At 40.7% G+C, this 17,557-nt stretch overlaps 2 protein-coding genes and 1 long non-coding RNA gene across 5 annotated transcripts; 2 read left to right on the top strand and 1 right to left on the bottom strand.

The window, feature by feature from the left end:
• Positions 1–264: 264 nt before the first annotated feature.
• LOC125716654 (AP-1 complex subunit sigma-3-like) lies at positions 265–6,408 on the top strand. The gene is made up of 5 exons (XM_048989217.1): positions 265–419; positions 1,542–1,720; positions 4,174–4,282; positions 4,376–4,513; positions 5,560–6,408. The coding sequence occupies exons 1-5, from the start codon at positions 417–419 to the stop codon at positions 5,593–5,595; spliced, it is 465 nt and encodes a 154-aa protein (XP_048845174.1). The 5' UTR covers positions 265–416; the 3' UTR covers positions 5,596–6,408.
• LOC125716649 (secretogranin-2-like) lies at positions 6,322–11,412 on the bottom strand. 3 transcript variants are annotated; one of them, XM_048989209.1, is made up of 3 exons: positions 11,298–11,412; positions 9,832–10,009; positions 6,322–8,352 (listed from the first exon to the last, which is right to left on the bottom strand). In XM_048989209.1, exon 3 carries the CDS (start codon positions 8,339–8,341, stop codon positions 6,638–6,640), a length of 1,704 nt encoding a protein of 567 aa, XP_048845166.1. In that variant the 5' UTR covers positions 8,342–8,352; positions 9,832–10,009; positions 11,298–11,412; the 3' UTR covers positions 6,322–6,637. The 3 variants fall into 3 exon arrangements, with proteins under 3 accessions (XP_048845166.1, XP_048845168.1, XP_048845167.1); XM_048989211.1 differs by lacking the exon at positions 11,298–11,412 and adding an exon at positions 11,239–11,259; XM_048989210.1 differs by lacking the exon at positions 11,298–11,412 and adding an exon at positions 10,679–10,830.
• LOC125716656 (uncharacterized) lies at positions 11,117–16,827 on the top strand. Its single transcript, XR_007384372.1, has 3 exons — positions 11,117–11,438; positions 13,581–13,709; positions 15,263–16,827. It is a non-coding gene; the product is annotated as an uncharacterized LOC125716656 (long non-coding RNA).
• Positions 16,828–17,557: the final 730 nt, after the last annotated feature.

Raw genomic sequence — 17,557 nt, 5'->3', positions numbered from 1 at the left:
ATATTGCACTTATATTGTCTTGCCCTGTATTGTACTGCTGTTTGTCTTGTTCCTCATGTCCCCGCCTTAGAACTAATCATGCCAATATTAAATTGTTTTTGTGTTGGGCTAATATCTATTAAGAACAACGACCCTTAGTGTTTGACAACTAACACCAATCGAAAGGAAAGGCCGTAACCAGCAGAGCGCTTCCCCAGGTACGAGGCAAATGCGCCAATCCAGCGCGTCTGCTTTAGACACGCAAGCAGCGAGTTTCCCAGACAGGGGCGGAGTTTTGGAACTTTCTGTTCGGAGAATTCTGGGAAAAGCAAATATGAACCCGTCTAAGAGAGTCAACCTATACGAAATAATACTCTGATTTCGGATAATATATTTACTATACTTTTATCAGTACGACAGAGGCGTTATTTCCGAATATGGTAAGTCAGTCGGGGCTTTTGTTCTGAAGGGGTATTACACCCTACTGCGCGTTGCAATTTTTCGTATTTAAATAGTCAACACCATACCTACACCTGTTCCCAACAGGTGACAATTGTGTTTTTCTTTCGGAAGTTTGATGGAGTTAATTCGTTATTTTATTTTGTGCGCTGCCATAAGTTGTCTTTCAAATAGTAAACGTAGATGTTGGCGATGAGAATGCAGATTATTGTTTTCTTTCTATTTGCATGTACTCATACCGGTCAAACAAAGTTCTCAGTCTGCCTGAACAGGTTTTCTCTACGTCACCATTCAGCTAGTACTTATGTGACGGTTCCAGTCTGGTTTGTACTTATTTTGAGATGCCTATTACCAATACATTTTATAACAGCCAAATGTAAGTGACTTTTAATTATCTCCTCGATTTATTGTTGGAGCCATTTACGCGTACAGACGAGTATTTTGTAAACATTAAGTTATACCGGGGAATGACCACTGCTGTTACTGTAGAGCAGTATAAATAGGCCTACGTTGATTTACATGTTCGAATTTTGAGTTAATACATTTAGAAAACATATTTTACATGGAAAGAAACTTAGTTTCAATGTAGGCTGGTAATTTGGGCCTTTGAAACAATGCACAATAAGGCACATCCGAAGTGGGAAGTATGCCCAGAAATGCCTGGTTCTTCAAACATCCAAATTTTGCAGGCAGCCCAACAATCGGAGGAAGGAGTAGGAATCTTAGCTTACATCACTGACTTCTCATTGATCACCTAGTTTAAACAAGAACTGGAAACTTAATCAATATTACTTCAGTTTTAAAATTGTTGGGCCTATCAAACACTCTCCCCGATGGCAGTATCTGAGTCTTCAAACAGTCCTCACACCACATTATGGCTTTCAAAAGATTTCCCTAAAGATTATGGAAGTCCTCAGAAAACAAGGCTTTGAAACTTGGTATAATCATTCGAATGATGGTCCTCAATTAAGTCTCATGCCAGCTTAATGACTACAGTCTAGCCATTGGTAGCAAGCCATGGTTCAATGTCAGAAACATGAAGGCTGCCATAGTTACTCTCCCAGAAGCCTTATCTGTTTATGTGTGTGCTTCCTGCCCCTCAGATGCGCTTCCTGTTGCTCTTCAGCCGGCAGGGAAAGCTGCGACTTCAGAAGTGGTTTACGCCGCTTGTGGATCGGGAGAGGAAAAAAGTGGTCCGTGACATGACCCTAATGGTGTTGGCCCGCCCACCTCGCTCCTGCAACTTCCTACACTGGAAGGACCTGAAAATTGTCTACAAGAGGTGTCTAAACCTCTGTCTTTGCAATGACCAATGGATGCCGTTTTCTCTGCTAGACAGAATCCACAGAGTGCCCTGTTCTAACAGCTGTTCTAAAAGCATACAGCATTGCCCCCCGCGTATCCGTGGTTGGTATATTCCAAGACCTGTTGTGTATACCAGTAACCGCAGATAACAGCGTACTAACTGTGGACTCCATATGTAGCATGATTTTTGTGCACTTGGATATGGAAACTGTTAACTTACACACAGTAAGACATTGGCAACATTAAATACAGTAATAAAAGTACATTGTAGTTATACAGTACTGTACTTTCTCGAATAAAAGGGTTTCTGACATTTTTGTTTAATTCTCAAGAGATGATATAGCAATGAAAAATATTATATAATATTATATATTATATTATATATTATATCAAAGGGTGATGGAGCAAAGAAAATCAAGTTATTTTATACCCCTCAAAGACAAAAGAACAATGAAAAAAGTTATGCATTTAAATTTTTTTTTTGGACTGCTATAAACCATTGATTGGCTTCGCTGAAGTTACTGCAACTATGAACATGGGGACTACTGTGTATTTGATAGCTGTGCTAACCAGTCCAGGCAGCTAATTGAACTTATGATTGCTCTCCTCAGAGTGGGTATACTAGCCTGGCTTAATGAGTACTTGTCTGTGGATTTACACCAGCTCTTTTAAGTAGGGTCTTTGCTGCAGGTGTACTAGCACTACCATGCAGTAGTGGTTATGTACGGTGGACATGTGGAATGTGCACACCCCTGTTAAAACGCCAGGTTTTTGTGATGCAAAAAAAAAAAGTTATCAGGATAAATCATTTTTCAACCTTTTCCACCTGTTTAATGTGACCTATAACCTGTACACTTCAACTGAAAAACAAGCAAATCTCTTAGGGGGAAAATATAAGAAATAGAAAGCATACAGTAAGCTGGTTGCATAAGTCTGCACCCCCTTAAACTTGTTGAAGCACCGTTTGATTGAATTACAGCATTCAGCCTTTTTGGGTAGGAGTCTTATCAGCACGTCACATCTTGACTTGGCAATATTTGTCCACTCTTCCTTGCAAAATCATACCAAATCTGTCAGATTGCGAGGGCGTCTCCTGTGCACAGCCCTCTTCTGGTCACCCCGCAGTTCTGGGCTCTGGTTGGGCCATTCCAAAACTTTAATTTTCTTCTGGTGAAGCCATTATTTTGTTGATTTGGGTGTATGCCTGGCATCATTGTCATTCTGAAAGGTGAAATTTCTTTTCATCTTCAGCTTTCTAGCAGACACCTGGAGGTTTTGGGCCAAAATTGACTGGTATTTGTAACTGTTCATAATTCCCTTCACCTTGACAAAAGCCCCAGTTCCAGCTGAAGAAAAACAACCCCAAGAATGATGCTGCCACCACTGCGCTTCACCAAGGGCATGGTCTTGTTTTGGTGAAGCAGTGATTTTTTTGTGCTAAATGTACCTTTTGGAATCGTGGCCAAAAAAACTTGGTTTCATCAGACCACAAGACATTTTTCCACATGGTTTTGGAAGAAATTTTTTTTTTTTTTTTTTTTGCTAAATTTAGCTGGAGCTGGATGTTTTCCTTTGTAAGAAAAGGCTTCTGTCTTCTGTGACCCTACCCCATAGTCCAGACATATGGAGAATATGTGAAATGGTTGACACTTCACAGAACTGAAACCAGTACTTGCCAGAAATTCCTGCGGCTCCTTCAGTGTTGCCTTAGGCCTTTTGGAAGTTTCCCTGACCAGTTTTCGTCTTGCCTTTTCATCAGTTTTCGAGGGAAAATTATCTTCTCTGAAATGTCACCATTGTCCCATATTTTCTCCACTTCTTGATGGCTAACTTCACTGAGTTCCATGGTATATCTAATGCCATGGAATTTGTTTTTGTACTCTTCTCCTGATTAATAACTTTCAACAATGAGATCCCTTTGATGCTTTGTAAGCTCTCTGTGAACCATGGCTTTTGGTGTAGGATGCAACTGAGTAAATGTCAGGAAAATCCTACTAGAACAGCTGAACTTTATTTGGAGTTAGTCACTTTAATTAATGGAAAGTGTGTACTCAAAAAGAACTAATGTAATCGAACTGTAATTAAATCGGAATGTGCTTCAACAAAGTATTAGTTTAAGGGAGTGCACACTTATGCAACCAGCTTATTGTACGTTTTTTATTTTATATATTTTTCCCCAACAGATTTGTTTTTCAACTAAATTGTACAGGTTATAGGTCACATTAAAGATGGGAAAAGTTTTTAAATGTTTTATCGTGGTCTAATTTTTTTTACATTAGAAAACCTGGCATTTTAACAGGGGTGTGCCCCTTTTTATATCCACTGTAGATCGGCCATTTAACTACTTATGAAAAGCAGAATAGCATACCTTACACGCAGCCAATAGGATGGGAGAAATTGACCAGTACTAACCAGTGCTCCTAACTGCAGGTATGCCAGCCTATATTTCTGCTGTGGCCTTGAGGATCAGGATAATGAGCTTTTGGCTCTAGAAGTTCTGCATCGATATGTGGAGCTACTGGACAAGTACTTTGGCAATGTAAGAGCTACGTATTTGACAATCCGTACACTTTATGCTGGCCTGTTCAGAAATCTCATTTTCATTTAGATTTTTGGTACGTTTGCTTTGCAGGTCTGTGAACTGGATATCATCTTCAACTTTGAGAAAGCGTATTTCATCCTGGATGAGTTCCTGATAGGTGGGGAGGTGCAGGAGACCTCTAAGGTGACTGTGGCTAAGTCCATTGAGGCATCAGACATGCTGCAGGAGGTGAGAGCTTTGCATCACCGTGTGAGCAGCTGATGGACATAGCAGCACATTACTCCATATCCATATTTCTGCATCCCATCTCTTGTTTACTGTTGTCATATTGTCATATATTTTGTGAATTTATTGACAATATGCAGTTACATGTATTACTTAGAGGGGCGGCATGGTGGTGCAGTGGTTAGCACTGTTGCCTCACACCTCTGAGACTGGGGTTCGAGTCTCCGCCTGGGTTACATGTGTGTGGAGTTTGCATGTTCTCCCCATGTCATCGTGGGGTTTCCTCCGAGTTCTCCGGTTTCCCCCCACAGTCCAAAAACATGCTGAGGCTCATTGGAGTTACTAAATTGCCCATAGGAGTGCGTGTGTGAGTGGATGGTGTGTGAGTGTGCCCTGCGATGGGCTGGCCTCCCATCCTGGGTTGTTCCCTGCCTCGTGCCCATTGCTTCCGGGATAGGCTCCAGACCCCCCGCGACCCAGTAGGATAAGCGGTTCGGAAAATGGATGGATGTATTACTTAGTTTTATAATATTTTAGACTTACGAGTGTCAGTGTGGCTCATTGTATAGCACTGTTCCCATCTCCATCTCCAGGGTTTGGGGTTTGATTTAGTGATTCCATGTGCAGTTTGTATGTCTTCCTCATGTCACGTGGGTTTCCTTTGTCTGCTTTAGTTTCCCCCTGCAATCCAAAGATATGTAGGTGGGCTAAATGTTGTTTCTATATTTCCTGTCTGTCTGTATGTCTGTCTTTTAGCTTTTTGTGTATCTGTCCACTTTACATGTACCTGTCTGTGTGCTTTGTCTGTCTGGCATTCTCTCTCTACCCTTCTCTGCAGTGGACTGGTATCCTGTTCAGAATGTACCCCTACCTTACACTTCTGGCTTTCTGGGATAGACTCCAGACCCTCACATAGCCCCGTCCAAGATGGGTGGTTGTGGATGGATGTTATAAATATATCTGATTGCCACCCTTTTCCATCATTTGATCATTGAAGCTGGTAACAGATGGCATGAGCTGACACTCTGGGTGGCTTTCTTCTTCTGCAGACTATGGAAGAGTACATGAGCAAGCCTGCATTCTGATGAATTGCCTGCAAGCAGAAAAATGAACTGGAAAATCATGCTGGTCAACCAGGCTGTCATATATTGTGTAATTTTTGTGCCACAGGGTCTGATGTGGGGAAACTTTGCTTAATTTGGACTGCAGATGCAAAGTGGAAGTTCGTGTGTCACTGTAAAGAACATTTTTATTCACCTCAGTTCAGCACAATGCGTGTGACAAATTCTTATCCCTGAATATGAGTGATGAACTACACTATGAGGCCAAGTGCTGGTTCTTTGAAGCAGGACAGTAGTTTTAATGAAGTCTGTTTTATATATATATGCATACGATGTTCTGGAAATAGTAGGAAATATGCAAATTATTTTAGGAACATCTGAAATCAGTATACAAATCTTTTCTGGGGTCCTTTTGAATGAAGTTGTTCTGCAGGTGCAAATGTAGTTGCAATATGGTTTAGGGTTTTGTAAGTAATTATTTTTAATATTAAATAAGCTTAACATTAAGTGTGTCAGTGTTGGGTTTGACTTTAGGTATCATTATATATGAAGCTTTAAATCCTGTTGAAATGTGATTAGTAGTTTTTCCCTTCAGATTGTAGGACATTTCAAAAACCCTTTTTTAAGTGCTCTGAAAAACTGTAAATGTAAAACTATTTGTGGGGGGTTGTTGCAAATGACATGTTTCTGCCCTCGTCAGTGTTTCAAATCAGATCATCGTCCTCAGTAAGAAGAAAATACCAGTTAACATTTTATTAACCTTGAATAGTTTATACTTTATTGAACACACATGATATTCAGTTGTAAGAAAAATAAAGCTGGACAGATTATATCCAACACTTTTGCATCTTTTCGCAACCTCTGAATCAGGAATCATTGGGTTGTAACTATCAGAAATACACTTCACAATGTCAGACATCACAAGGAGTAAAATCTGTCCTCGGTACACAAAATTTGAATATTTTTAATGTACAAATTATGCAACAAGGTGAATTACTTTTGATAATTCCTTTTTCCCCACTCAGTATTGTTTTTCATTAATTAAACATCATTACATGTGTTTCTGCTACATCCCCCTGACTGTTTTATCATAAAGACTCTTCAGTTGTTTCTCTGACTTTGGGATTAAATAGCTCATCTCTAGTAACCTGTCATCATCATGGGCTTGTGCATTTGGTGCCTGGACAGTGTATTTTGTGGGTTTTCGTGTTTTCAACAATGAGCTTTTTTCATTTTCTGGTTGGTCAAGGTAATCCTTTAAGGCTGACTCATATGCCCCGTAGTTAACATGCTCTTGTGGTTTTGGGGTGTGTTGGTCAGTCTTTTGCGCAATCTGCTTGGAGTTCTGGGCTAACATTTTGGCAGCAAGAAAATTTACCAGATCTTCATCTATATTACCATCATAATTATCTTTTCCCTTGTAGGGCTTGGGTGGGATGTAGAGTGGTCTGTCACTAGGGGGAGCATATCTTGAAGGCAAATTCCTAAACTGGCCTTGCTCTTCAAAATGCTCTGCATTCTGCCATTCTGGGCTCTCCAGTCCTAGGATGCCAAGAATGTCTTCCACATTTGAGTTATCTGCAGTTTTCTCTTGCTTTTTTGGAAACACTGTTTTAAAGTTGTTGGTTTCTGGCCTTTTTTCTCTATTGTAGGATACAATTCTGGCAAATTTTTCTTCATCTGTAAGCAGTGGTTCACGTTCTACCTTGGATTTTGGCATTTTGTCATCTTTGGTCACCTTTCCATCCATCACCATCTCTATTAGGTCCTCAGGGCGGATTTGTAGTTTTTGTGAGATTTCCATCAGTTTGTAAATTACGATGGGGTCCAATTTCTGCAGTAGTTGAGCTATTCTCCTTTTGCTGTCCTGTTCCTCATCTCTCTTCTCCTCAGTTTGTGGCATTTTATGTAAGATTTTCAACAGGTATTCATCCAGGAGTTTACTGAGATCATCTTGGTCTTCTTGGTTTCCATATGTAGGTTGCGTTGATTGCTTAGAGTTACCACCATTGCTATGGTTGTCTTCCAAGCTTCTGTCAAACTCCTCTCGGTTGTCATTGACCACCTCTTCCATCTCCATCCTTTCCTCCATAGGAATCCACTGCTCAACCCCAATTCCATCTTTGTAAGGCACATCCCTTATGCTGACAGAATTTCCCTGGTTGCTCCAGTCAAGTGTCTGGTCTTGTCCAAGGTTCTGGTGTTTTATCTTCTCCAGCTCCTCAAACACAGATTGTAGGTTGGCCAGGCTTTGTGGGGTGTACTGTAGTTCCGCAGCTTCATTTGCACGCTTGGAGGCACTTCCCTGGGGTTCTTCATCCTCAAACATGAGCCCGTATTTCTCTGGAGGCTTAGGGTAGTCAGCATAATCTTCTATGTCACCCAGCATTGATTGCTCGCCATCTCCCATGTTCTCTCTGTTCTTGGGGGTATAATGGAGTTTGGGCAACGTCGCCTTGGGCTCTACCCTGGTCTGTGGCAGGGTCCTCAGCAATGCATTCAGCCACTGCTGATCCTTGCTGTCCTGACCTTCACCACCATCCAGGAGTTCTCTTGCGTCATCTTCTGTAATTGGCTCCTCTCCAGCCTGCTGCCGGAGGTTCTGGATGTACTGTAATGCTTTGAGCATGTTGGCACTGGGAGTAAAGTAGGGGTTGAAGTGTCTAGACTCCGCTATCCCACCATGCATGGAGGCACCCTGGACCCAGGGCTGCAGAAAGACAGAGAGCAGGACAGCTATTCCTGCCATTGAAAGCTTGGGAATGGACATCTTAATGTCACCTGAAAATTACAAGGAAAATCATTAGAATTCTCAATTATCAACTGCTTTCTCCCAGAATGGAATGGAATAGTTATACTTTACTCATTCACATGGGTCTTTTGCAAACCTCATCTAGCTCTCAATAATACACAACTGACAATCTCTTACTACCACATTTTTTTGTAAACAAAAAAGACAATATAGCATAGTCAGTAATACATATTTATATGCATTTGCCCCTTGTTTCCTTGAGATAGTCTTACGTACATAGAATCAAGTTATAAAGGAATTGTCAATGGTGCAAACCTTTTTCATACCCAGTTTATCTCAGAATGTGTTCAGCGTTAGCTGTTTAAAATGTATATTTAAATATACGGAACAAAACAATTTTAAACAGCATTTGTAAATTAGTATCTGAATTAAAAAGAAAATAAACTAGACGCAGTACAGGCGATTTTAAGGATACCTACAAAGGATACCTTAGTCACATTTCTCTCGATTTTAATTAGTTGCTTGAAACTAACGGTCGAAACCAATAATTACACATGAATTACAACCTGATGAATCAATAAGCCGTATAAGTATAGACTAATTACAGTTCAACGACTTGCAGCATCTTTTAAAAATCGTCTTATTTTGTTTAATATATTGGAAGCCTTGCCTGTATTTACACAAAACAGCAAATGGCGAAATGTTTACTCTGAGGCGACGAAACGATGCACGGACCCGATGTTAAGTATTTGGTTCAGTCCATATAATATTTGAAAACCACTATTCACTGAAATTAAAATAAATAGGAACATCGTTTATATAATTTACTATTTACTTTGTATGTATAGCTATCAACTTTCCGGTGGTAATCTGAACGAGAAAACAAAGCGCCGCATCATCATTCTGCGAAACTGTACATCTCTTTTAATTTCAGCAAAATAACAAAAAAAAAATACTTACGACCAAGAACCCGTAAATAATTCCATTCAGATAATAAGACATAAAGGCAAGAACGCTCTTGATTGAAATCACACACAATGATTTGTAATTTATTCACCGAATTATTTCTGTCTAAGCTTGTGACTAACGTTGCTCAATATTTTGCCATACTGCAAAAAAGTGACAATTTTATTCGATTAGACACATTACAGTATTTCTTTTCTGTTGAGTTATTTCCATCTACTGCTGAATGACTCATTGGTTGTCAAGGAAACGGTGCGGCTAGTTGCAATTTACTAGGTTATACGCGGAGATTTAAGATTTTTTTTTTTGATAAAGTATCCATCGTTTAAAGCATCGTCTCAGTTGGTAGAATCTCTCTCGTATTTCCCATTCTCTTGGCAATCCAAGTTATAATAAGTCATGCATCTATTCTAGTGAGAAAAACGCGAACTGAACAAGCATCAGGTTGTGGTTTTGCAGTCGTCAACACATTAGAGTCTCTTAGAGCAATTTTGATCCTGTCACTCCGTTAAAAATTAAGCATCGCAAGGAAAACGCATCCTTACCTTCGGAAGTGGCTCCGGCGAGAGTAGCTGTACCCTTTTGATTTTGGGTCGTGATCGGTGTTTTTTGCTCCCTTCAGGACCCGGACAGCTCCCAGTCATTTGAAGCGCCGCCTCGATCGTGCGTCACTGGGACACACGCAGTGCAGAGTCCGCAAGTCCAGCTTGTCTTGTCGTGATTCTGAACGGCCAAGCAGCAAATAATCGTGCAGTCGTGGTCAGATCAAATATCCCTACACTTTAGGAATCACGGTTGCTTCGATAACAAATAATGATCTTGACAATAGACGTATTATCATAATGTCATCATTATTTAATTATTATTTGATATTCAGACCCTCTCAATTTTTTTCGCGTTCCATTTACTGTAAAGCATCTCATCGTATGGTTTATCATGCAACGTATTTTGGGTTTCATAGGGAATGTTCTGTTGAGCGATCAGTTCAGCCAACAAAACTCGATACTGTGATTAACTTGCAAAAAGGATTCATTTCTATTTGTTGTACCCATGACTAATATTAAATGTGCTGTTTATCTTCTAAAAAGCTTAGTCGATAGGGAATAGTACTATGAATAATTTGGAAATTTGCTTTGTGTGCATGCCTGCGCATCTTATTCATAAACCCAAAAACTGATTACAATTTATTTGTACATAATTGCACGTAATTCGTCAGATTTTAACATTTCCCAATATATGGCACATTCGTTTAAGTATTTTACCTCATTTAGTTATTGTATGGCTATTTTCACTGGCTATTCAACAGTATGAGCGTAAAGAGGCCGCGAACATTATTAAAAATCTAATACATTACTGACTACTATCGACTTACTATGCATGCAGTTAACATACCTACTAACGCGCAGGCGAGAGATGGTTAATACTGTCGACAGTGACTCAGATGCTATATCTGAAACACCGGCAGACATACTCGATGCACGATGCATAACTAATCCCAGATTGCTGTCATAGACATTGTAGTGAGTGTTACCATGAAAATACCAGTTTTTCATACATATATTTGACAGAATGCATCGAGCGCACAGTAAAGCAGGGAAGTGTGCAAGCGGTGCAGTGTGTCATATGTGTATATTAATAATGATATCGTCTAATAAATATACCACTCGCCATTTATCAAATATCTATATCCTTATTATATTGTTATTTAATTCATTTAATAATTTGTGCTATTTTGCTAGCAGATCTATACTACCATATGGGGAATGCATATAAATAACATGAATTAACTGAAGTTAAAATGTAAATTGTATTCGTCCTTATACTCCTAAGATGAAAAAATAATAACACACACACACAAACACACACACACACACACACACACACACACACACACACACACGCACACACACACACACCAGAGTAGTACATGCATATCGTATATCACCAAGCACCTGTTTCTGTCTTCAGACCTTTCCGTGTTTATATTTAGCCGTTTACGAGCCACCATTACCTGAAAAGGTGCCCCAGAACACTTGCAGTTCTAATGCCTCGAGATTTCTGTTTCAGTCTGAGTCTGTTATTACTACGTGTGTTGGAAACTGTTGAAAGGATAAGCGAACACGCCTTCTGGGGGGAGACGTGAAAGCCAGAGGTAAGTGCCGCGCCAGTGGTGCTGACGTCAACACACCCCGGGATTTGGCCACGTACATTTTAAGGGAGGGGTGCAGCAGGAACCAAGCGATACGAAGTATTAAATGGCTGCTTTCCTTGCTGTAGTGTTACATGTAGAGTCTTCTCTCAATTTAGGACCTGAAAATCATACTCCCAAGACGCTGGTACCGATACGGGTCACTTCAAAGGCCGAGAAAAAAAATAGGATGCAGGGTCGTACCCCTCCCTCATGGACTGAACCCAAATAAGTCCACAATAACCAGACGTTAACACGTCAGTCTGTGGAGGTCTTGTGACAGCTTTTTGTTACTAATATACATAAAATAATTTTGACTCTTTCTATGATATATCTTGTTGCATTTCATATATTTACTTCATTTATTTTAACCTCCATTAGCTCCAAATGTTAGAAGTTTTCATTGTCTAACTCTATGCGTTCTAGAATTATCATGCACCCAAATAGCTGCATCTATTTTTGTTTAGCATGGCAGAGCGTAGACATGCTGAAGCACACAAAAGAATGTTTACAGAATCTATTGTATTTCTGAGTCAGAGTTGGAAAATGTCAGACTCATATTGTGCTATTCATTAATGATGTGAGCTCTAACTGAGAGCAGAATGTCATACCCCTGGTTGATATTACATAGAAAGGAGCCAGCTGATGTGGTTCAGGAATCAAGAAAACTAGGATGCCGCCCGCATGCGATGTTCAACCGGGAGGAGACCCCAGGGCAGATCCAGGACACACTGGAGAGATTATACACTATATTGCCAAAAGTATTAGGACTCCTGCCTTTACACACACATGAACTTTAATCCCATTCTTAATACATAGGCTGTAATATGGAGCTGGCCCACCCATTACAGCCTTGACAGCTTCTGGGAAGCCTGTACACAAGGTTTAGGAGTGTGTTTATGGAAATTTTTGACCATTCGTCCAGGAGAGCATTTGTGAGGTCAGGCACTGGTGTTGGACGAGAAGGCCTGGCTAATTCATCCCAAAGGTGTTCTGTCAGGTTGAGGTCAGGGCTCTGTGCAGACCAATCAAGTTCCTCCACAACCGACTCACTCATTCATGTCCTTATGGACCTTGCTTTGTGCACTGGTGTGCAGTCATGTTGGAACAGGAAGGGGCCATCCCCAAACTGATCCCACAAAGTTGGGAGCATGAAATTGTCCAAAATGGCTTTGAATGCTGCAGCATTAAGAGTTTCTATCACTGGAATTAAGGGGCCAAGCCCAACCCCTGAAAACAACCCAGACACCATAACCCCCCCTCCACCAAACTTTACACTTGGCACAATGCAGTCAGCTAAGTACCGTTCTCCTGGCAACTGCCAAACCCAGACTCGTCCATCGAATTGCCAGACAGAGAAGTGTGATTCATCACTCCAGAGAACACGTCTCCACTGCTCTAGAGTCCAGTGGTGGCATGCTATACACCACTGCATCTGATGCTTTGCATTGCACTTGATGCTATAAGGCTTGGATGCAGCTGCTCGGTCATGGAAACCCATTCCATGAAGTTCTCTCTGCACTGTTCTTGAGCTAATCTGAAGGCTACATGAAGTTTGGACGTCTGTAGCTATAGACTCTGCAGACAGTTTGTGACTTCTGCACACTGCGCCTCAGCATGTGTTGTCCCCGCTCTTTGATTTTATGTGACCTATCACTTTGAGGCTGAGCTGCTGTTGTTCCCAATTGTGTCCATTTTGTTATTATGCCTCTAACAGTTCAGGGGTTTCCCAGTACTTTTGGCAATATAGTGTATCTATCGGCTAGCCTGGGAGCACCTTGGTACCTCACCGGTAGAGCTAAAGGCGGTAGCTGGTGAGAGGGAGTTCTGGGCAGCCCTGTTCAGACTGCTGCCCCACGACCCGACTCTGGATAAGTAGCAGAAAATGGATGGATGAATGCACTTATTTATTGTTATAAGTATTTATTCTTATATTGAACTGTCTTGTCCTGTTTTTCAGTACTGTTTGTTTTATCCTTCCAATACCTGCCTCAACTGTGGCACAAAAATTCCGCTTTATTGCCTGAATAACTGTAGCAGTAATACTTCTGACAGACTCTGTAGTGACAGAGATGTTGTTCTCCCTGCTTTCTTTCTGTCCATTAGCGGATCCTTGGTCTGACTCAGGACCGCCCTTCCCCCCTTTCCCCAGAGTCACCGTAGACGTGGAATGACGCATCCTCTGACGCTGGAGTGGGGGTGGAGAAGCTTGCCGTTTGTTGTGTATCTTTTTAAGTAAGTTTCCCCCCAGTGCCTTTCGTCACTTAGTTTTCAGTTTAGTAGTTGCTGTTTCCTGACCTTGGGCTTCCGTCAATCCGACAATTGCAAGGCTGCACTTAAAATAGGGCGTTCAAAACTAAAACGAGAGGTAAATTGCTAAATGCTTACGTTAAAATATTTAATTTTGCACGTTCTGTATTGAACTAAAATGCAAATATCCATATCCCAATTTCCCTCCTGCTAATAATAAGAAATGCAACCCCTTAGAACTCTAAGCGCGCAGAAAATGAAGAACAAGCAAAAAATGTTTGTTCTGCATAAATCAATGCAGTTATTCTTCTCTGTATGTTGTGGCTTTTTCCACGTTGTCGCTTTGATTCCCTCTCTCTGCCACAGAGTCATTTATTAATGTTCTCCACCTACCCACCTGCTATAAATACCCTCAGCCAGTGAGTCATCAGCCCTGTTAGCAGCCCTACATCTCTCCCATCATGCTTCGGGGCGGTTAGGTGCAATGTGGGTGGCCCAGGGATCCGGGAATCTTACGTGGAAGCGCGGAGCTCTCAGGCGGCTTGACCGGAATAAGAATGTGGAGTGTGCCGGCATGCTCCAGTATTCTCTATGTGTCCCGCTGCTATCTTGTGAGCTTTCGCACCTTGCACACGTACTGTCTCACTTTCAACCCATCGAGCACGACGTTCTTCTAGAAAACGAATACAAATAAAGTCTGTCTTCCGGAAAGTGGGGTGGGAGGGGTTGTTTGTATAGAGGAAGATAACTTGACTCATACAACTCTGAGTCAATGTAGGTCATATGTAGCTCATTTTGAAATCTTTTATAATCCTATATCACTTGAAAAATATTAATTTGAAATTAATCAGCGGCGTTGTGTATCTCAGTAGGTTAGGACTCTGTGCTCGTTACCAGAAGGTTGCTATTGCAATATCTGTATATATATGTATCATTCAGCTATGTCTTTACTCACGTCACATATGCAATACTTGAAATGCACACATTTTTCGCAATTTTCTTATTTATTTCTGAGTTGTTGTAGTATCGTTGGCGTTGTCTTTTTCTTTTGTTATTCTATTTTTAGGCTGCTGTAACAAGTAAATTTCCCCTGTGTAGGATCAGTAAAGTTATGTCTTATCAAATCCTGTGGCTGGAGAACGATACTGTTGTTAGGTCCTTGAGCAAGACCCGTTATCCTGCGTTCGATTATTGACACACGTGGGGCCGAGATGTGTGCATAATAGGTGTGTCACTTCCGGATGTAAGCCGCGATATCTCTGTCGATTAATGACGCAGTCTGCTCATTTCCAGTGACTCAGTGCGAAATTGGTTAAAAAGCACTATTTTAACCTGTGAAGAGGGCGTCATACACATTTTATGATTTATATTTCTTACGTTTGATTGCAATGCTAATAACGTGTTATTCTGCTGCTTTTTCAGACAAGAATGCTTATTTACTTTTTGTGAACTGCATTGTATGATTGTTAAAGATTTTACCAGGAAACTGAAACAAGCTGAGAAGTCAGTGCATTGCATGTCTCATATTGTCTCTACAGGAAACAAGATCTTTAGGTTTACATCGAAGACAGCAGATGAAGTTTACAGTTCTTCACTTTGAAAGCAAAAATGGTTTATAACTATGTGCAGTTATCAATACGAATATAATTAGAGTCATATCAATAATTTAGCAGGATGTTACGTCAGTACCTATAACCAGAAACTCTAAATATAGAATAGTTGCTATAGAAATTGCAGCTTCAGTGACTCTGTAAGGAAAAATACATTTAAATACCTTCTGTACATTCAAAATATAACGTTGTTTTGTGGGGTGTAAACTTTTTAAAAGTAGTTTTTTTAAATAAGAAAATATATGTCCATTATTTATTTTTGTTCTGTTTAATTGATTTTTGCAATTTCTGAGGTTGGTCGAGATCCTCTATTCCTGGGGTTTTTGACATTCTGTAACCATCCACGCTAAGTTCCAGACATAACGACTCCGCACCCGAAAAGCTTCTTCCCCCATTCCACTGTTCTCCTAAATAAGGTCCCATGAGAAGCTCACTGGCCGCTGGGGCTCCTTCCCACACACACTCACCCACTATACTTCACACTTCCATTGACTCCAAGCTTATTTGCATATCTCTCAAACTGCTCGCACCCCACATCGTGTCTCTCACTTATTTATATGATTGCATGTTTGTTTCTTAATTAACTGCACATCTTCATATTCTCTCTCATCTTTATTCAGTATATTATTTTGTGTACGTTTTGCACAAAGCGAATAAAACGATCTTGATTGCTTACAGTTTCACACCTTTTGCAAGCAGAACAGTCTCCATCTACTGGCACTGAGAAGGAGCGACAGGGTTTGTTCATAACATAGATATTGTTGAATAAAAATGTTGGCATTACAGCAGGCAAAGATTTTGAGAGAAACGAAACGTGTGTACTGTAGTAACAGTAATTCCTTTTATATTTAAATGTGATTAAACGTATACAATCCAATAATTAAACGTGTTAACATGGGCCGTTGTTAGCCATTGATTACCTGTGGAGTAAGACGACACAGATGGAGGCGAATAGAAAGTAATGCTTCTTTTAATAACATGGCGCGCAAATCTGAATTAGATACAACATGATAAATCTTACCTTTCAGATTCCTTATTATGAGGTAAACACCCATAGAAGCTGTAATATCTGTAACGATCCTCATTTGAGACTCTAGTACACATTTCATATCATTTATCGATACAGTTATTTACTAACGCTCAGGAGTTTTAATCCGTAGCATATAGTCACTAATCCCCCAAGTATAATGGAGAACATCGAGTACATATTATCGCACCACAAATAATTAAAATGAATGCATTTGGGGCTTTTTAATGATTAATCTTTTTTTAAATAAACCTGACACCTGTTGTAAACAGATTTTTTTTAAAAGGCTGGGGGCAGCTTTCATTGAAGTTAAGCTCACAGGAAATGTATCCAGTCATCGACGAACAAGTACATTGCGTTCATGTCTGGCTGCTGCTGGATCCAACCCTCCCTTATTCATAATGGTTTCTGCTGAACAAGTGTGCCCTCTACTGGCAAATGTCAGTAATAATAAAAACAAAAAAAATCCTTCGATCCATCTTTCATTTATCTAGAACAGGGTCATGGTGAGCCTGGAGCCTATCCCAGCAAACATAAGACACAAGGCAGGGGATGATCTGGACAGGATGCCAGTCTATGCAAAGGGCACAGACTCAAACGCTGTGGGCAATTTAGAGATACCTGGTCACCTAACTGCATGTTACTGGCCAGCAGGAGAAATCACACGGCAGATGGACAGCAGCCCATTGCAGGGCACACAGACACATGCAGATACTCACAGACTACAGGCTGTTGAGCGACACCACTTCCCTTAACTTCATGCCTTTGGACTGTGGGAAGGAACTTGCACAACATGGGGAGGTCATGCAAACTCAATGCACACCAACGTAAGATTCAAACCCACAACTCTCAAAGTGTGAGGCAACAGTGCATGTCCTGACTGTGTTGTCTTCTGGTACTCCAGTTTCCCTCTGAAGTCCAAAGACACTCAATTAAAATAATAGGTGTCTCTCAATTGCTCAAGGCAGTATTCCTCAGGGAGGGAGCAAAAATGTGGGGGGGGGGGGGGGGGGGTCGCTGAGGACTGGGTTAAGAAACACTGGCCCAAAGAGTATTATTGCATGTGTGAGTGTGTCTCCTGTGATGGACTGGCATCCAGTCCATGGAGGGATATTAATGCTGTCTGATTAAATGGAGTTATATTCCTAAATAATATGGTCGTGATATTTTAAAGAGATTTTGTACAAAAGTAAAAA

Source organism: Brienomyrus brachyistius, chromosome 21, assembly GCF_023856365.1.
Source record: "Brienomyrus brachyistius isolate T26 chromosome 21, BBRACH_0.4, whole genome shotgun sequence".
In the NCBI taxonomy this organism is placed as follows: domain Eukaryota; kingdom Metazoa; phylum Chordata; class Actinopteri; order Osteoglossiformes; family Mormyridae; genus Brienomyrus; species Brienomyrus brachyistius.
This window is presented reverse-complemented; position numbering and strand designations above follow the sequence as displayed.

What these genes read in the sequence shown, in the direction of transcription:
- LOC125716654 (XM_048989217.1), top strand. An exon ending in TGGACAAGTACTTTGGCAAT is followed by an intron (nt 4,283 to 4,375) that starts GTAAGAGCTACG and finishes TTTGCTTTGCAG; the next exon opens with GTCTGTGAACTGGATATCAT. An exon ending in CATCAGACATGCTGCAGGAG is followed by an intron (nt 4,514 to 5,559) that starts GTGAGAGCTTTG and finishes CTTCTTCTGCAG; the next exon opens with ACTATGGAAGAGTACATGAG.
- LOC125716649 (XM_048989209.1), bottom strand. Translation starts at nt 8,341, where the DNA reads ATGTCCATTCCCAAGCTTTCAATGGCAGGAATAGCTGTCCTGCTCTCT.